An 18,587-nucleotide genomic window follows, 5' to 3' on the forward strand; every position below is an offset into this window, starting at 1 on the left:
ATAACATGCATCCGCTCGGTGTTGGCGGCGCACATGCTTTCCAAAAGTGTAGCAAATAAACAGGGAATAAATAATCATGTGTACATGAAACGAAGGATTTTATTTTTGGCATCGATTGAACTAAACTTTATTTTTCGATGTGATGCGATGAGCATTATGCAGAGTGTAAGTCGGCCAAAGATCATTTAATACATAGATGCCGAAAAAACGATCACGTGAATTAGTGGTAGCAAGGGTAATATTCACACGACAAGATCAGTTTCAAATTCCATTTGAATCGGTTGACCTTCTGATCCAATATGCTCTACTTGTATTGCGCTAGGAACAAGAGATTATCCCTAAACTTGTAAAATACAATGGCTGGCGATATTTATATGAACAAAACTCTTCGAACTACATTTATTCATATGCAAATTAGTTTAAATAATCTAAGAATAAACAAACAGGTTGGACGCATGCACAAAGCAGTTAGCGAAAATTCGCTAGTGTGCGATAGATGGCGTTCTTGTTACATATGAACATGAATCGGAATGCAGTGCTGCATGGAAAACGTTAAATGTGCCATTGACACCTGTCAGATGGGCCAATTGTGTAGTTTGGGTATTCGCCATTGATTTTTCCTGAAGAAAAAAGCAAAGAAGAAAAAGCAAAGAAAGACTATTAAGTTTATAAGTTAAGAAATCTAGCACAAAAATCGCTGCTAACACGTAATAAAAACGTATGTAAATGTTTATTTCCGTATGTTCTGTGTCGTAAAGTGTGCCTAGTTTCGTGACTTTGTGTTTGTTTGCATAGGTGCCTGTATTCTGATGAATGTTTCACCATTATATTGTACCGAGAGATTCTAATGGAATGAACGTGTGCAAAAAATGTATTTGCTCTTTTCGTCGATGTTGTTCTGCAAAAAGGGAAATGAGAAAGTTATCCAGCTGAATGCTTAGCATATGCAGCATATGTGACCAGGAGAAAGAAACAATAGACTATTGGAATGCCTCAAAATTGTGCTTTTTCTTGATGATACGGTCAAGCTATTTTGCATTGACTACATTGGTATTGTACTAGACGCTAAATATCGTAGGTTTACCCCCTTCCAGCTTACCCCTGTATCAAGTGCACGTTTGCAAGTACAAGATGGATGGTACAAATCATAATGTGCTATCTGAAGAACTTTTGTTGTTGTCATCAGGTAAATAGTTTTTCCGTCCTTCATGAAGTAAAGGCTATCGGACGTAAATAGAGGAAAACTAACCACATCGTAATTACAGGGCAAAATTCCAGTGAGGAATGTTAGGCATTATTTAACTGTTTAAAGCAACTACTTAATGGTGTGCTTTGGGATGGTGTGTAGTCTTTGAACGCTTTGGTAGTTTATGTTGTTTTATGGAATGTGTGCTAAATTTGGCTACCTAACAAAAGTGTACGTGTGAAGCGTAACTTAGCAACTTCTCACAAAATGTTCCACATTTTAGATGATGAAAACGATGCTGATCTGGTTATTGATTACCTGAGCGAAGATCAATCCATCACCCCGAAATGCACGGATGCCTCCGCTTGCTCTAATGAGATAGAAAACTGTTGCGTTCTGAAGCCTACAACAGGTGCAGCAGTAAACGTCATCGAGTTGGCGAGAACAAACGGTAGCAATAGTGACGCGACTACAAATAATCACAGCAACATGGTGCCAATAATTAGTGTGACTCCACACAGCCCTGGGGCCAAGTTTAACTTTCTAGGTAAGGTTGCGGGGTGTGATATGAAAGCATTCATTGGTGATAATGTATCTCAACATAATGTTGTGTCTGGGTGTGATATTTTGTTTACAGAGGACACACTTAATCAGCTACAATGTCTACGAGAAAGTGTAGCCCATATGAAAAATTCTACACTTCAAAACACGGCGTTGGGCGGCATTGGTTCGACGGTATGTTGCTGCTGCTGGTTAATAATTTAACGAAAAAAAAACTAACTTTGACAATTTCATTTCCTTAGATGTCCTCGACGAAATTGTTCTCCTCGTGTCCTTCGTTGCCGGATCTTACTATAGCAAACCCTATTAACGTTTGGCCGCATCATCATGTGCTGTACGGTTTGAATAATGATAGAAGAAAGTCATGGACCGCCATCGAGGATTTAACAGAATGCACAAAGTCATCACACAAAAGGTATGAAATGATTCCTCTGAACAAATGGTAAATACATGTTGGTAATGCTGTTATTGCAACTTTGCAGCGTCAGTTTGTCTAGTCTAGACAGCGAAGAGCAGGAATCGTTACGAGCTGCGGAACGACTACATAATCGAACGAGTAGAAACAGTACGGGTGGAATATCAACACATTCCTTAAACGAAGCTGAGTTAGCAGTAAGGAATAGAAAAAGCAAAAGATCCCTTCAAGTTTCTAATATCTTTTTGTACTTTACAGAGGGATTTCGAGAAAGTTGTTGCAAAACGCAATCTGGTGCCCGTGGTTCCACGAATTCCTTTACAAAAAAGCATATCCACTCCATCTATAGCGCCGGTTCGGAATCAGACTGTTAAGGAAGATAATCTAGCCTCGTAAGTAACGAACAGAGATGTTAATGCCCACGTACACATTACCCCAATGCTATAAGGACAACCAACGGTCACTGCATATTAGGCGTTGCAGTGCTTTGTCGCAGTGCACCCTAAACAGCTATGTAGTAGATTGTTTTCAATTTATACGATATTTCGTCCCCTATCTTGGGGATCAAACGAATCGGGTAAAGTAAATTTGACGACGAAGGCTGTAAGGCTGGCTTAATGGGTCATGATTTGCATATTGTACTTTTTTTCGGCGAACATATTTTACCAATACAGAGTGAAGTACCAGTATTAATAATTGCTTGTCCGAAGTTTGATGTCCTCAATTGGAAGATCAGCTAGTTAAGCTTTATAATATTGTATTTTCCTTTCTTTCCCTCTAAACCAAATCTTAACTGCTAGTTCGAGGCATCTTTCTGACAGTGAAGATGAAACTCATGATCGATCACTACTTTGTGTGAGAGATAAAAAGTAAGTGTGCCGTGTTAGAACGATTTTTGATTGATGTTGAATATTTCTAAGCGTTTTAATGAACGAAACATCTCTTCTACGCTAGTGGCGCGGTCCTATCCGATGTAATGTGATTGTAGTTGGTAGTTTTAATTGTTTTGCTGTCACACTATTGTTCGTACTCGTTGAAAAACATACACAGCTATCCATTTGACGAAGTACCAGTGATTAGGTTTATCCGATTGCTACTTTCTACTCTATATCTTTCTACTTCTTCTTGGGTTGAACTCTAATCTGATTCAGATACTGATCGTTTCTTGATAACATCTACATCTTACAGCTTTGTGTACATCATTTTTATGATACGGATACGACTGAATCTTAGTCTATTTTTGTTATTTTTCTAGCAATTTGTTTTCATTGTGCATATTTAACTACTACTGTAATCAATTTGTTTCAAGGGTTATTTGTTATGTTTTTATGTTCCTTCCTTTTAAAATGATGTCGTAAGATTGTGGCTTAAATCAATTTAACCAGATTGTTTTTTCGTATTTCACAATCGCTATACATTTTAGTGAGGAATATCCAGAACATCACGAAAAACGACGAAAGCGTGGTTCATTATTTTTCCGGAAGAAGAAAGATAAATCTAAAACAAAAGGACAATCCTCCGTTTGTGATGGTTTGTATGCTGACGTACAAACAAATAGGCATAAACATCAACTATTAACCTGTCTACTTCCTTGCAGCTTGTGGAGCAGTTATAAATCTGGCAACATACAAAGAGCACGCAGTAGAATGCAAAGCAAAGATAGCAAAGGTATGTGTAACTGGTTCGTGGTCGGGTGTTTAACTACCAACAAAATATAATTTATTGTATCATCCTATTTTTTCTTGTAGAAATATTTCCAGGCTCAACCAAAACCTAGCTCAAATAAGAAGAGCTCTGCCAACAGGTAATTAGATAGTGTTTTTCGATATTTCCCACTTCATGTACAATTTTTGAACATTGAAATTGGCTGTGATGCATCAGTTTCATTTAAACCGTATTGTAATGAATTTATCCATGTAATGAATTAACATACGATAATGGATTCTTCTTTGGCCTGCTAATAACAATTTGAGTTAATTTTCTTCTTTGGAAATGACAACAAATTTTACGTCAACAAAAAGCATTGAGTGTCGCAAGACCTCTTTAAATAAGGACAAGCTAAATTTGAACCAGTTTTATGCATCCTCAGTGAAATTGTTTAATTCTTACTTTTTTTATCATATACTAATTTTTTGCATATGAATGGACGTTAACATTAGTTACAAAGATATGTGTTAGGAATGTATTTCGCAATTCTGCTGGTAGTTTCTTCGTTTATAACTTCGGCAAATAAACCATTTTCAATAAACTTTAACTGGAAGTTTGAATTAGCTTGCTTTATATAAGCCTTTATCTACTATATTTCGCCGTACGTTTCAATATTAATTTCGACGTAATGTTTGGTTGCTTTTTACTTTATCAGTTTCGTTCATGATTTAAGCCTGACTTTTTGCGATAATTTTAATATGCTTTTCATAGCGACAAGGTAGATGTTAATTAACGGCATGAATTATAGAAATTGATGCAAGAGTATGTGCGCTTTTAACACACGGGCAGTCGATAGTGTTGTATGCTATCTCGCTTTGTACCATGATTTGAATTCGAACTATTGCATTTTAATCTGAATATAAGCTTATCGTTTCACGATCAAACATAAACAGTTTACATTGTAAAGTAGGTATTTGTATATTATTGAAGATCTGGCTTGGAACTAGTGCTAAAAACGGTTGTCAGTTATTAATGTTGTCTGACTGACCTAAAAATTGATCTAGTACCGAAGGTTAATGTTATTAATATATTGAGTTAGTAACCAGTTCCTGTCTTATATATTTCATCAGTCGGGCAAACCCTTTTATCCATCTGTGCAAATTTTGATCTGTAGGTAAACATCAATTAAATGATCACAAATGTCTTTATTCTTATGTATTACTAACGCTAACCACCGTTATGCATTATGCATTGATTTGACAAAAAAAATGATAAAGTGGCAAAAAAATGACTGGATGTTACTCTCCGTGGCGATTGGTTGCTAACAAATTAGGCGTGGTATCACAACACGCTAGGTAACGCTAGTAAAAATCTATTCATTCACTAACAACCCAATTATCTATCTATCTTCATAACCACAACTATCCTTTAATTCCATCGCCTTCTTGTGACGAAAACTATTGCTTTTATCCTGTTGAAAGATACACATGATCTATCTCTTCTCTATCAGCGGTAGACATCCTGAAAAGTGGTAGATTCGCATTTCTGACTGTTTCTGTTTTCTTAATCTCTCTACTCTTCTATTTGTCCGTATCTGTCTTTGAATGTGTAAATTGCTTAAACTATATTGTAGGTTTCATGCAATTCATACAAGTCAAACAGTACCGATCGAAGCCTTAAACCATACGTTTTAGCCGCAATCTAAAGACTAACAATGCATTTAATGTGTGCCTTTAATTTAAATGTTGGATCCTGATCCTATATGGGTCCCCAGTCAGTTAAGCACGACTCAGCAACGTGACCGAATTGGACCCGAATCTCCACGGTCGAGGTTCAACTTTCCATACGCAGTACTGACTACTGAGCTTTGGGTAATTCTTCTCATTAGGCAAGGCAGGTCATAACCGGTAATCTATTTTTAGTCAACAAGACGTTTTGAATGAACCATTGGTAGCAATGGTTACGTACTTGTGAAATTATACTTCACATATAGATTTTAGCTTTCGCAATTCTTCAGTTATAATTAATGTTTTTCAATGAACGTTTTGTGAACATAAAGTTAACGTATACTCCTTTTAATAATATCAGTTAGATAGCTTTATAGAATTCGCAAAATAGTGGATAAACCTTACTCCATGAGCAATGTAACATATTACTGCGGCAAGGCGAGATCGTTTTTCGAACAAGTCTGTTAGAAGACGTATTGAAACGACACATGTTCCATCACTATTACACACTGTCTGTTTTTTCTCTTTTATCTCCTTCGTATCTACAACTGCAATCTTAAAATTCACACTCCACCGCGCACTTTCTTCTCTCAGTATGTTTTGGAGCATAGCGGTAGCGTACGGTTGCCGATGTGTTCTATCTTCTTCAGAATTCTGCTATATTTTCTGTTTTATTTGCTGTTTGCAACGTTTTGTTTGTGTGTGACTTTCTTCGTTCGTTGCTTTGCAGTTTTCTGTTGCGGACCTGTTGTGGTCATTTTTTTATTTATACGTTTTCATGTGTTTTTTGTATTTACTTTCGCTTGCTATAGCCACAATTCCTCGCAACACGATGATCAGGGTAGAGACTATTATGATGGCAACGTGCATAATGATAACGCTAAGTGAGTATATATTAAATAGAAAAAAAATGTTTTTCTCATACGTGTCTGTAAAAGTTCTTTCTTCGTTTGCTCTCTTTTTGCAACTCTTTCTCTAAGTAATAAATGTATTTGCATTTCTTTTTCTTACGTGATAAAAGGGATCATTACTTTAATGCATTATGCAATAACAAACCAAAACACATTTAAAATGTTCAAATCGCATGTTAAAATTGTATATTTGTCGGTGCTTCAAAGTTACATCGAATTACTTTCAAAATCATTAACAACAACAGTGTCGTGTTGTCGCTGTGTCGACTAACGCGTACTGGCATCTGTGACATTGGGGAATACTTAAACTTAAACATTCTTTACTTGTATTGCAGTTACTCAGACGACGTTCCGTTGATAAGGGATGAATTTCTGCACGAAGCGCCTATCGGTCCACATGAACTGGGTGCCGAGCCAATCCTAGGCGTTGCAATTGATGAGCACGACTCATGGAGCCCCAGTGTCCCGAAGGAGGTTGTCAAGGGATTGAAAGACAAACAGGTGCGTGTATCCTGTTACCACTTACCTGAATGCAGAATTATAATGATCAACGCTTTTCTCTGCTCGTTTAGGTGAAACGTCAAGAACACATTTATGAATTTATCATGACAGAGAAGCATCATGTTCAAACTTTACTAGTCATGCAGAAGGTATTTGTAGAAAGTCTTCAGAAACACTTCAGCCATCTTAACTTAGAACGGATGTTTCCAAGGCTCGTTGAGCTAACCGAGCTACACACGGGATTCCTTCGCAAACTGAGATTAAAGCAAAGAGAACATCACATAGTTGATAGCATTGCCGATATCTTGCTCGACTTTTTCTCCTCAATGTCGGCCCAGAAACTGAAAAGTTCGTACGGCGAATTTTGTTCAAATCATCGATCAGCGCTGGATACGTTCAAGTGCTATATGACTGGTGACAACGTGTTCGCTGAATGGTACAAGCATTGTCAGCAAAATCCACTCCTAAAGAAGAAAGGCATCCCCGAATGTATTCTTTTCGTTACACAGCGTTTAACTAAATACCCATTACTTATCGATCCATTGCTGAAAAGCTCTCGTGAAGATAAGATTGAGCAGGAAAAACTGCAGAAGGCCATGTCGCTGGTAAAGGAGATACTAGTTGACGTAGATGCCCGGGTGGCTGATAAAGAGAAAGAGGATCGTCAATTAGAAATTTTTAAACGCATTGATGCTAAGTCCTGTGCTATCTTTAAAAAGGATAAATTTAAAAAATCGGACATAATATCATGCAATCGAAAGCTGAGGTAAATAGTTTCGGGATGATGTAGCAGCATTCTAGTGCTCAGTATTCTAAAAGCAATTCTTTTACAGATTCGAAGGGGTAGCCACTTTAATGCAAGGCCGATCTAAAATGCAGACTGTTCTGGTAGTGGTCCTGTCGGATTGCTTGTTTTTTCTGTTGGAAAATTCGCATAAATATTCCTTCTTCACACCGGAGAATAAGGTAAGCGATCGATTATTCATAGATAATCTCCAGTTTCAATCAGAAATAACCATGTTTGTTGTTAAATGTGTTCTATTGCATACATTACAGGCGGGCGTTGTTTCTTTGCAAAAGCTTTTAATTCGTGAAAAAGCTGGCACAGAATCCCGAGGTATTTATATCATATCTTCAAACCCGGCTTATCCGGAAATGTACGAACTAAAGGTACAAAATCCAAAAGATAAAAATGTGTGGATTCAATCAATACGGTATGTAGTACATTTTGTTGATGTAGTATCGCCACAGCTACCTCTATGCACATATTTTCTTACAGTGCTGCCGTCATTGACTGTCCCTCGGATGAGTCGGAAACAGAAGACTACATGAGCATTGAACAAAGGCAAAAAATAATAGATCTGAAACAAGCCAATATTCGGGAGATAATTTGTAAGTATAAAATAAAATGTAAAATTGATATTTTAGGACCTAAAGTATGTGTTTTATAACACTTCGCCACACATGTTCGTTGTGTAACGTGAAGTAAACTTTGTATACGTATCTCTACTATCTGTACATTAATGTGCATAAAGCCTTCTAATCTTTTCTCGCTAGAATGCACTTTACTAATTATGGTTGAAGAGGATTACATATATGTTATTTTTAAAATACAAGGCACATTTAATGGAACAGAATTGAATTCTGTCTCAATTAATCCATACAATTCATGGATATTTAACTAGTGCTTAGGTTGTGTTGGGAGAAGAGAATACAATGTCTTGCTGTATGGATTAAAGTATTCCAATGTTCATTGGGAACATGACTTTATATAAACACAAATGTTTTGTATCTGCTGCAATCCCTTCTAACTGAGAGGGATCGAGAAAGCTGCAAATGAATCTAAACTAGCATACGCACTAATTCATAATTGTGTCAAGTGGTAAATTCAGCGTAGATACTGAATGCATGAACCGAACATATCAAAGATATATTATTGAAAGTATGTCAATGTTGACAAGACTCTTTATAGCTAGGTATTGATGTACTAAATAGATTGCTTGTTCTGTTTCTAACATTTCATCGCTGAAGCCCTCGGAACTACCGAACTGGAAGGTAATAATCGAAATGTTCTCAATTGATCAATGTATTTTGATGTTGTTTAATGTTATCGTACTGGAAAATTGCATGAACAGTGGTAGTCGATTTAATATGATTTTTGATCAATATGTAATGTCTTGAACCCTGGTTTTAAACTCAACTTATTTTTTTGTTTAACACGAGCACTCAAAAATATATCAGACGTAATCAGACAACAAAAGTAAAGAGAAAAATCATCTTTTTATAACAGGTAAAATGCGACAGAAGGACTTCGAGCAGGCGATATTACTTGAAGAAAAGATAGCACTACAGTTGAGCTTGTTGCTGGATAACGAGCAAAATGCTGAGCAGCTGGGTCCCGCCGTTGAGTCATTTATCTCAAATTACGGATCGTATAGAGATCTTATCTCCGATGACTGTGATACTATAGAAATATGGAAACGGGTGTTGAACTCTATACAAGAAATTAGTTCTCTGGCTTCTTCCCTCTACACGGCTGCGACGGGATTACCGCTATCTAGGTCCACCAGCTCAGTTGGTGAGCGTCAGAGCGAATTGTTCATCTCCCCTACCTTACCAAAACGAGCAGAAACGTTTGGTGGATTTGATGAACGTCGATCAAAACAACTCGTCACCGGCGGAGTAATTGGAGGTACTAATTCAACAATGCATACTGCCAATTCACGAGACGCCGTTCTTTCAACATTATCCGCTGGATATTTTACCAACCGCGAAACGTACGAAAAACGAGAACAACAGACTCATTCTTCGTCTTCTGGGTTGGACGTCGAGCAGCTTTCTATGTTGGCTAATCCTCACGTTACTACTTCATACGGCCAGCAGAAGTTGTTGGGCACCGGCGGTGGTACAGAGGGTATTTCATCTGACTTAGCCAAAGATCAGAATTACGCAGCTTTACACGTATCGCACCATCTGCACACCCTGCTTTGCATAATCTCACAGCAAATGACAACCATTCAGAGCCTACAGCATCAGTTAAATAGTTATCGCGAAAATCCAAAGACGCTGTACCGACATAACGACCAGTTGGAAGAATTGCGTAACTTGCAGGATAAGCTGCAGGAGGAGAAAACGATGTGGCAGAAGCAGAAAGAACAGGAGGAGCGCGAACTTGAAGAAACGAAACACTCACAAAAAGCTTTGCAAGAGCAGATACGAGCAGAGCAGGAAGATATCAGACAGCAACGTGAACAACTGTATCGAAAGATGGAAATTTTATCTAGCCAAGGATTGCTACATTCCCCAAGTGTAAGAATTTGGAAACTAATGCAACTGTTACGTTATATCATTACAACACGTTATATCGTATATTTCTCCTTCACAGGTTGCTTTACCTATACCAACTGGAGTAGCATCATCTTTAGAGGAAACGCAAAGTGTCAGCGAAGAGCACCATGTGGATAGTGTTTTCGGAGGTAGCATTACACCCGGTTCGATGGTTGGATCTTCGGTTACAATCGATCGAAAGAAAGATAAATGGCGAACAGCGAGCAGTGCGTATTCCAACACCCAACAATATATGGTTTGGTCCAACTAATGAAAGGTTATTTGCATTTTATTATAGTCACCAAGACACCACCAGTGAACCTAGTAAGTGCAACTAATGCAGCGAAGATTAATGCAACTAGCATAAAGCAGCAGCTGCCGCTAAAACTATCATCATTGTCGAGGTAAGCATATGTTCAGGGTGATATAATATTTTTGTTAGGTTCGTGCTGTGTACAACGATAGCTAATATATTCTGTTTTTAGCACAAAGCAGGGTTCACCTGCCAGTAACTTGGTAATGTCACCTAACAGTAGTAATGCTGCCATGGCTTCGCATGCAGCTGCTACTGGTGTGACCCAAATGTTCCCCTTAAAGCTTGCTGACAAAAAGGTATATTAGTAATATTTGCCAAACGCTAACGATAGACCACAGCCTCACCTCACTACTCTTACTATTTAGATTTCTTCCACTGGGACTCCGAATCATTCTCGAACCGGTAGCAGTCCTGCTGTAATACAGCAACAAATTCAAGTACAATCAGGCAATCCTGCTACTAGGTATGTTGATTTAGATGAATAGAATCCGATTTATGTCGGTATCAGATCACTTAACGATTTGTTTTTGTTTTTTACAGAACAAACACCTATCCAAAAATACCAGAACGCTTTCGTTTGAGAAGTTCTGACAACTATCCCGGTCCACCAAGTACTGCTTGTTCAGCTGCATCACAAACGTATCAGTATTCATCACCGTCACATCCTATGGTGGCATTGTCTTCGACTCCTCCTCCACTCGTGCCCGCTAGAAACTCGATACAGCAGGAGTCGAGCGGAGCGCGTACATCCTCTCCGATTTCTACTCGCCATTCCAGCTTGCAGTCACCTCAGAAACCTTCGGATCCTTCACAATTAGGAGGCAGCAAAGGTGACAGCAGCAGCAAGGCCAAGGAGGAAGAAGTTATGTACTTTTGATATACACCAGTCGAAGTGGAGATCTAAGCTTCTGAAATCTTTCTTCGGTTTAGTAAGTAAGTAATGCCTTCTTATTATTCCTTGTCTTGATTTATTATTCTTAAGGCCACTGATCTCTGGTGAGCTAAGACAGTGTCATCGAGGACCGCGGCATATAGACACATTATGCAATCTATTTGAACATGATAGGAACTGCACTTGACTCTGCATTATGGCCTACAACAAGCATTTTTAGTAAAAGTTATATACGGTCGTAAGGTATGAATGTTAAATTAATGTCAAATATATGTGTTATTGAACTAAAAGTGCTAAATAATAAATTGGATGCATCCTCACGATGTAATATATTGATGGCAATGCAAAACGGTTGTAACGAGGCGCAGACACTTTAGTGACAGAAGCGTGCTCATACACGTTGGTCGTATTTTATGTGTTTAATGGACAAAAAATGTTTCAAATGGATTAGCAAACAATTAGATGTTCGAAACTGACACTGACTACATTTTCCAATAGTACAAGCACTATGTTGTTCCATTCTTTTAATGTTACGCCTGTGTTCGAACTAAACGATCCTTCCTACCTACTGCTGTAACTGTATATGTCTACCTAGAACAACTACTTATGAGTGATGAACTGTTGGAATAAAACTGATTTATTGATACTGTGATGACGTTTTTGTCGATATGAAGAAACGTAGACAAGTTATTATCCAATCTAGCGGAAACATGATAAATATTTGCATTATAATAATCTCCAACTTGTTCACTGAACGAACATCGATGGCAATATGTTTTCATGGCTACTCCTACGTAGAATGTACCATCGATGGTAGAATTATGTATTGCAAGCATGACTGTAAGACTGTACTGGAAAAAAATGCAAAACCAATAATGTAGTAGAGTTTGTTTAAAACAAATCTACAAACACACAACATCGTGCAGGAATAAGTAATACACAAAAACATCCAACCAATCGCGCACCTACACTTCAATCACTTAGGGACAATATATAGAAAACCGTATAACATAGTAAACCGACTGTAATTGATTTTACTGAACTATTACTGTAAGTGTTTTGTAGCAAAACGTGTTATTAAAGAAAACTATGTTAATTTTGAAGAAACAAAAAACAGTCTACCAATATATAAGACCGTCGAAACGTGTATGTGTATAGAACAAGTAAACCAAAATGAGATAAGGAAAACGCTACAAATGTCCTCAAACTTAAAATGCTCTGTTTAGCTAACTTCTTGACAATACAATTAATGAAATTTTTAAAAAGGTTGATAACAAAGAATGCTACAAAACAAATCTTGAAGTAAAAAAAAAACATTGAAATTTAAACGCGATATAACTCACACAGTATGCATAAGAATGTGTAATACGGGCTAAAAGAAAAAAAAACAGAAACGCATCTAAAGATTTATATTTGTGAACAAAACGGGATACAAAAACATAATAATAACAAAAAGAGGGGGGCTTAAAAGCTGAGGCCAACAAGATTACACACTATATTCGAATTGAACCGCAAATGGGGAAATTGTGTATAATTGAAAAAAAAAATTATGTGTTATATGAACAAGAACAAAATACTTAGACATACAGCTATGTAACACTCTTTTACAAATCAGTGCGTAAATGTACAATATAAGAGAGCTACTTTGAAGGAATAAAAAACAAGCTATATTTTATCGAAACAATATTTTTAAACATATGAATACATACGTGTTGACGCATCTGTTCGTGTGTATATGATGCTTATGTATAGCATATGTTGTTGTATCAAGTAATATGGAAAAGACTATAAACTGCTCAATCATTTTACACACTATTCATAACGAGAAACGTGTTAAACTGCAGCGCTCAGGCGTTTGGTACATGTTGTTAACATTCCTTCCTACCTAGTTATCTAACCGTGAGAAGCTCAATAATCATATCTACCAGTGATCGTTGAAATATTAGCGCGCTGTGTAGCTGGTGAAGCTATAAGATGATGAATAAAATCGCGTTATTTCGTATTACATTTGGCATGCAAAGAAAAGTATGAAGAAATCGTAGTGTGTATCAAATTACATGCATTATTCTCCGCCGTTCTGCGTCCGTGTATAGGTGTTCGCAATGCACCGCACCTTTTGTGTATAGGATCTTTTCAACCGACGTATCAATACTTTCTACTGTATAGTTGGTAAACAAAAAACCTCCTCAATTCATTATAATAGTTCTTACCGATCAGAGAATATTAAAGCTGTTCTATTTAGTTTGCTTCGGATATATTGTTTTACGTACATGAATTGAAAGCGCACATTGTTTCAACGAATATGTTGTTAATTAACATGTAACTAGTGGATGGGATAGTCACGAGAATGGAAATATTAAGTCACTCAATCCACCGAATTTCTCTGCTAAAAGGAAAAAAAACACTGCAAAACAATCATGAATTTAGACTGTCGAAAACATAAAAATGAAACACAGTGAATAAGAATGCTTATTCTAAGGCGTATAATGGATAAAACGATATTTAGTATTCAGACAAAATAAGGAAAATGTATTTAAAACAAAATCTTTAAATGGTTATGACTCTTTTTAATCGTGAAAGCAAATCTTGAAGGGAAGTAAGCAAACGTAGTGCATTGTGTTGATTGTACTCCATGGATTGGTTGTGTTCTTTCAGTCAAGCAGTTCGAAGTCTGGGTCACTAGTGACAATGCAGATAGATCATTGAGCAAAATTATGTATGTCTTCAATTACAACTATTCCTTCCCCTTTTACTACAAAACCTTTGAAAAGAAAGAACATGTATTGAACATTATATTGCATATTTCAACTGTTAGTAGTGTATTCACACGATCAGTATTTCCTGAATATGTATTAGAAGAAAATCCAACACACAATTCACCTAATGTATCAAGTAACATGTATGAATGAATGAGTTGAGTATTGAGCAGCATTTCAAAAAAATATATACTTATGTGTACCACTCTTGCGAAGCGGACTTAATATCATGAAATGTAACGCATACAATGTAACAGAGAAAACATACCAGCAGAACAAAATGAAATATGGTACATGAAAAGAAAAAAAAACAATGTAACTTATCACACTTAAATTTTTGACAACAGAAATGTTATTGAAATGTTATCATTCAGTCACTGTTGAAATGTTAGAATAAATATTAACGAACAGATGAGAAAATCATTCACCAATGTGTAGCTGATTGTGACCTTTTTTTATTCTGTCCTGTTCTGTCTTATCAATGGACCGAGCCAATTATCATTTTCAAAATGTTTTCTAGTGGTTGTAAAAGCAAGTTTCGTTGAAATTTTTTGGTGACCAAATAATCGTGTTCACTGATTAGGGAAACATTGAATTGATTGCATCATGAAGATCCTCGTCACTGTGGGCCGGACATGGCTTACCGCAACAGAAAAAATATTGCTTGGGCCCGCGATCGTCTGTGTAATAGATGGCCGTAAGGCATGTAATGAACTAGAACACAATAATGATGGACCGTCGAGTGTGAGACAATGCGCGTAGTAAAAAGAACTGAAAAGAACTCCGCTACATGCGCAGAATGTATATTGATAGTGCTTATCAAAAAATGGTCCATATTTTGTTGAAAGATTTCATCCTCATTCTCAGCAAATATCAGTCTACGTTACGAAGCTGATGTGTGTTTAGTGATTAATGCAGTTCTAGTTGATTGAGTTGGATCGGTGGTGACCATATCCGAAGAGACCAGTGTCATACAACTAGGGCAGAATGGATATTTGGCACAACGTTATATTATGGGTGTGTTCCTTTTGTGGTCTGTGTGTTTTGGTAAGTAAATGGATAGATGTTTTATTTTCTATTTGTTATTTAATTGTATTATTTTTTATCTTTCTAGCTGTACATTTGTACCGTAAGGGCTAATCTAAAACTGTGGAAAAGCCGGTTTGGTCAAACACTGACTTTGAAGCCAAATCCTGCAGGTGTGTATCCAAGTATGGATACCCATTTATACTTGTAAAGCACTAAGTTTATGTTCATATCTTTAGGAAACCTACCTATTTCCGTGTATATAATTCAACCGGACACAAAGTATGGCCCCAACATAGTACATTTGAACTACGACATTTTGTTGCAAGATACGAAGATTCGGGATCAGAAACTGAAAGTAGATAATAACTTCCTACACGGCAGTACAATTAATTTAGTTTGACTGTAATTAGTTACTTCTTTATGTGATATGAAAGTAATATTTTCTAAAATAAAAAAAAGCAATGTAAACCCCATTCTTGTAAAACCGAACACTTCTTAAACGCCCCATTCAAAATCAGCTGTCAGTGTAAACTGTCATGGAGAGAAATAACAACGCAGTCTGAAAAAAAAACAAAAAGGTTTGTTTTTTCTAGACGACCAGCTGCGGGGTGAGTTTGATGCTGTTTTTTTTGTATGTTTTAAAGAATTCCGTAAATACTAATCGCGAAGTTAGCAACTGATGATCGTTAACTGAATGATCCATTCTGCTATGTCTAACTTTAACGAACGAAATCCAAAAACTGTGCAACTAAAAGCGAGACATCTTGCATTCACTATCGGTTTGAAATGCACAACCGCAACATTAATGTGTGTTTGCTTCGTCGGAATTGTGTAGTGGCTTGGTAAGCAGATCGAAAACTATAATAAGTACATCTTGCCTCAAACAACCAGTGTACCCTTGCAGCTAACGGGAAAATGCGTCTTCTGTACGGTATTTACATTGATACAACTTGTGATGCAAATAACAGTATCATTTATACTGATTGCCTAGGTTTTATTCGGGTTCTCATTTGGGGAGGGTCTTCATTCTGCGGGAAGATGATATAGGCGAAGAGCATTAACGTTTGTTGTGTTGGCATTTCGCGGGGTAATCATTTTATAGTTTTATTGCTTGATCGCTGATACGTGCAGGATGTCGGGCATCAAACAGTAGGAAACAATCTTTATCAGCGAACGAGAGCAACGTGTCACTCATTATCGGACACAGCGTACGGGATGGTATACTGTGTACCTTTGTACGTAGTGATGGGTTCTGTTGGAATAACACACACCTTCGAGCATACAACATATCTAAGGAGGCTGGTTAGCATGTTGCCTCCCCTCCTTCGCTGTAACCTTCCTTGTGTATATAAGACTGGGGCATCTGTACGAGAATTCTCACCGGATTTTTCTGTTGGCTTGTGAGCTTTGTGGTGATCAGCAGCTGTTCGAACATTGCTGCACGTGGGTTTTGCTGAGATCATTATTTTTTATCTTCTATCCGTGCAATAGTTTAATGAACATGACTTGTTGATTTTCTTTCTAGGAACAATTGGTGATCCATCAAGCCGGCGCTCGTTTGTTTATCGGCGGCATTTCCTTCGAATATCCATTAAGTGTAGCTAAGCCGGGTTATTTTTCCACGATGATCCAGGGGTACGGATCGGTCACACAAGCCCTACTGGGCACGCTGCTAACATGGGGCCTAACAGCCCTTGGATCGGGATTGGTGGTGCTGCTCCGGGGCAATCAACGGAAATCATTGGACATTTCGCTTGGTTTCGCGGCCGGAGTCATGATCGCGGCATCTTTCTGGTCATTACTGGCTCCGGCAATAGAGCTAGCGGAAAGCTCACATATGTATGGAAGCAAAGGAGAGTTTGCCTTTATCCCCGTGGCTGTGGGATTTTTGTTGGGCGCTATTTTTGTGTATGGCACCGATAAAATCATCTCGTACTTGGGAATCAACAGTCCGACAATGATGATTGGTAAGTGGAGTTAAACATTCATTGTTTACATTTAAAAATGCGATGCTTTCGAACGTGGAACTTTCTGGTTTTTTTTAGCATTGACTCACGCAAACAAAGACAAGGCCGACATTGCTATGGACGATCAAGTCTCTGCTGAACATGGCAGAAGTTCGTACGCTGGAGTGGCCCCAAATTCGACAGATCATGCGTTGGCCATTGGGATGGACAGTTTTGCGGATTGTCTAAACGCACAGCATGGCAGCGTCTCTCGCAAGCGCAGGAAAGGAAGTTCTACGGTATCGGTCAAGGAACAGTCAGTGTATACAAACAATAGCCAAAGTCAGCTGGACGCACAATTATCCCAGTGGAAGCGAATCATGCTGCTTGTGGTGGCCATTACCGTGCACAACATACCGGAAGGTTTGGCCGTGGGCGTCAGTTTCGGAGCAATTGGTACGACAGAATCAGCCACATTCGAGGCAGCACGGTAAGTTACGTTCATTAAGTGTTTATTATTCTTATCATGCAGATCTAAAAGAGTTGTTTTTTTTTCGCAGGAACCTTGCCATCGGCATAGGTATACAGAATTTTCCCGAAGGCTTGGCGGTGAGTCTACCTTTACACGCCGCTGGATTTAGTTTGGGGAAAAGCTTTTGGTATGGGCAGTTGTCCGGTATGGTGGAACCTATATTTGGAGTGCTTGGTGCAGTAGCCGTTAGTCTTGCGACTATCATACTTCCATATGCGCTATCTTTTGCTGCCGGTGCCATGATCTACATTGTAGCGGATGATATTTTGCCAGAAGCACATGCAAGGTATGAACCGTGACAGTGACAAAAGTGTCGGTTTTGTCAGACTAGTTTTAATCAATTTTTTCACATTTTAGCGATAATGGACTTATAGCTACTTGGGGCACGATTGCCGGCTTTGTAGTGATGATGTGTTTAGATGTAGGACTCGGATAGAATGGACATTCGGATTATGAATCTGGAACCATCTGGATGGTTCCTTGCGAATGATCGTAGCGCCACGATTGATCGAGCCAGTGTCTATTAGATGATACTTGATTAAGTATTAAACCTTAACGTGAAAATTCTTTGTTATGATCACATAGTGTACTATGAATAAGTAGTAGGACTTTGCATAGGTTAATTTTTAAATTTCGACATAAAATACTGAAACATCAGACAGAAACACAGTGCTTAAACGGCCAATAAATGCCGAATGCCGCGGCATGACTATTTTAAACCGCGTATGTGTTGTTAATTTACGAATTTTACAGCAATCCAATGTAATGTTGAGCAAAACAAAATTTGCACATCCAAAATAACCATTTTAGCAAAGGGCTTTGCATAGCCCTTCACATATTC

The 18,587-nt window shown here is 37.8% G+C and overlaps 2 protein-coding genes across 11 annotated transcripts; both read left to right on the top strand.

Moving 5' to 3' along the window:
- Positions 1-588: 588 nt before the first annotated feature.
- Positions 589-14,666, top strand: LOC125767264 (rho guanine nucleotide exchange factor 18). 8 transcript variants are annotated; one of them, XM_049433657.1, is made up of 25 exons: positions 589-718; positions 796-1,186; positions 1,470-1,733; positions 1,824-1,921; positions 1,990-2,162; positions 2,230-2,359; positions 2,421-2,554; positions 2,963-3,031; positions 3,586-3,692; positions 3,760-3,830; positions 3,911-3,966; positions 5,087-5,164; positions 6,349-6,420; positions 6,783-6,948; positions 7,020-7,714; positions 7,782-7,914; positions 8,005-8,162; positions 8,228-8,340; positions 8,980-9,003; positions 9,239-10,257; positions 10,334-10,502; positions 10,574-10,679; positions 10,761-10,887; positions 10,957-11,054; positions 11,132-14,666. In XM_049433657.1, exons 2-25 carry the CDS (start codon positions 1,132-1,134, stop codon positions 11,466-11,468), a joined length of 4,452 nt encoding a protein of 1,483 aa, XP_049289614.1. In that variant the 5' UTR covers positions 589-718; positions 796-1,131; the 3' UTR covers positions 11,469-14,666. The 8 variants fall into 8 exon arrangements, with proteins under 8 accessions (XP_049289614.1, XP_049289615.1, XP_049289622.1 ...); XM_049433658.1 differs by having other exon boundaries at positions 1,095-1,186; XM_049433665.1 differs by lacking the exon at positions 796-1,186 and having other exon boundaries at positions 591-718.
- Positions 14,667-15,776: 1,110 nt separating this feature from the next.
- Positions 15,777-18,465, top strand: LOC125767285 (zinc transporter ZIP11). Of its 3 annotated transcripts, none has more exons than XM_049433711.1 (5): positions 15,777-15,876; positions 16,794-17,235; positions 17,314-17,704; positions 17,775-18,032; positions 18,104-18,465. In XM_049433711.1, the coding sequence occupies exons 2-5, from the start codon at positions 16,893-16,895 to the stop codon at positions 18,180-18,182; spliced, it is 1,071 nt and encodes a 356-aa protein (XP_049289668.1). In that variant the 5' UTR covers positions 15,777-15,876; positions 16,794-16,892; the 3' UTR covers positions 18,183-18,465. The 3 variants fall into 3 exon arrangements, with proteins under 3 accessions (XP_049289668.1, XP_049289670.1, XP_049289671.1); XM_049433713.1 differs by lacking the exon at positions 15,777-15,876 and adding an exon at positions 15,886-16,110; XM_049433714.1 differs by lacking the exon at positions 15,777-15,876 and adding an exon at positions 16,134-16,711.
- The last annotated feature ends 122 nt before the right edge of the window (positions 18,466-18,587 follow it).

The sequence above is a fragment of the Anopheles funestus genome, chromosome 3RL (assembly GCF_943734845.2).
Source record: "Anopheles funestus chromosome 3RL, idAnoFuneDA-416_04, whole genome shotgun sequence".
In the NCBI taxonomy this organism is placed as follows: Eukaryota; Metazoa; Arthropoda; class Insecta; order Diptera; family Culicidae; genus Anopheles; species Anopheles funestus.

Coding starts and splice junctions, on each gene's coding strand:
- LOC125767264 (XM_049433657.1), top strand. CDS start 1,132: ATGGATGGTACAAATCATAATGTGCTATCTGAAGAACTTTTGTTGTTG. Junction 3,831..3,910: donor GCAAAGCAAAGATAGCAAAG/GTATGTGTAACT, acceptor TTTTTCTTGTAG/AAATATTTCCAGGCTCAACC. Junction 11,055..11,131: donor TCAGGCAATCCTGCTACTAG/GTATGTTGATTT, acceptor TGTTTTTTACAG/AACAAACACCTATCCAAAAA.
- LOC125767285 (XM_049433711.1), top strand. CDS start 16,893: ATGATCCAGGGGTACGGATCGGTCACACAAGCCCTACTGGGCACGCTG. Junction 17,705..17,774: donor GCCACATTCGAGGCAGCACG/GTAAGTTACGTT, acceptor TTTTTTTCGCAG/GAACCTTGCCATCGGCATAG. Junction 18,033..18,103: donor TTGCCAGAAGCACATGCAAG/GTATGAACCGTG, acceptor TTCACATTTTAG/CGATAATGGACTTATAGCTA.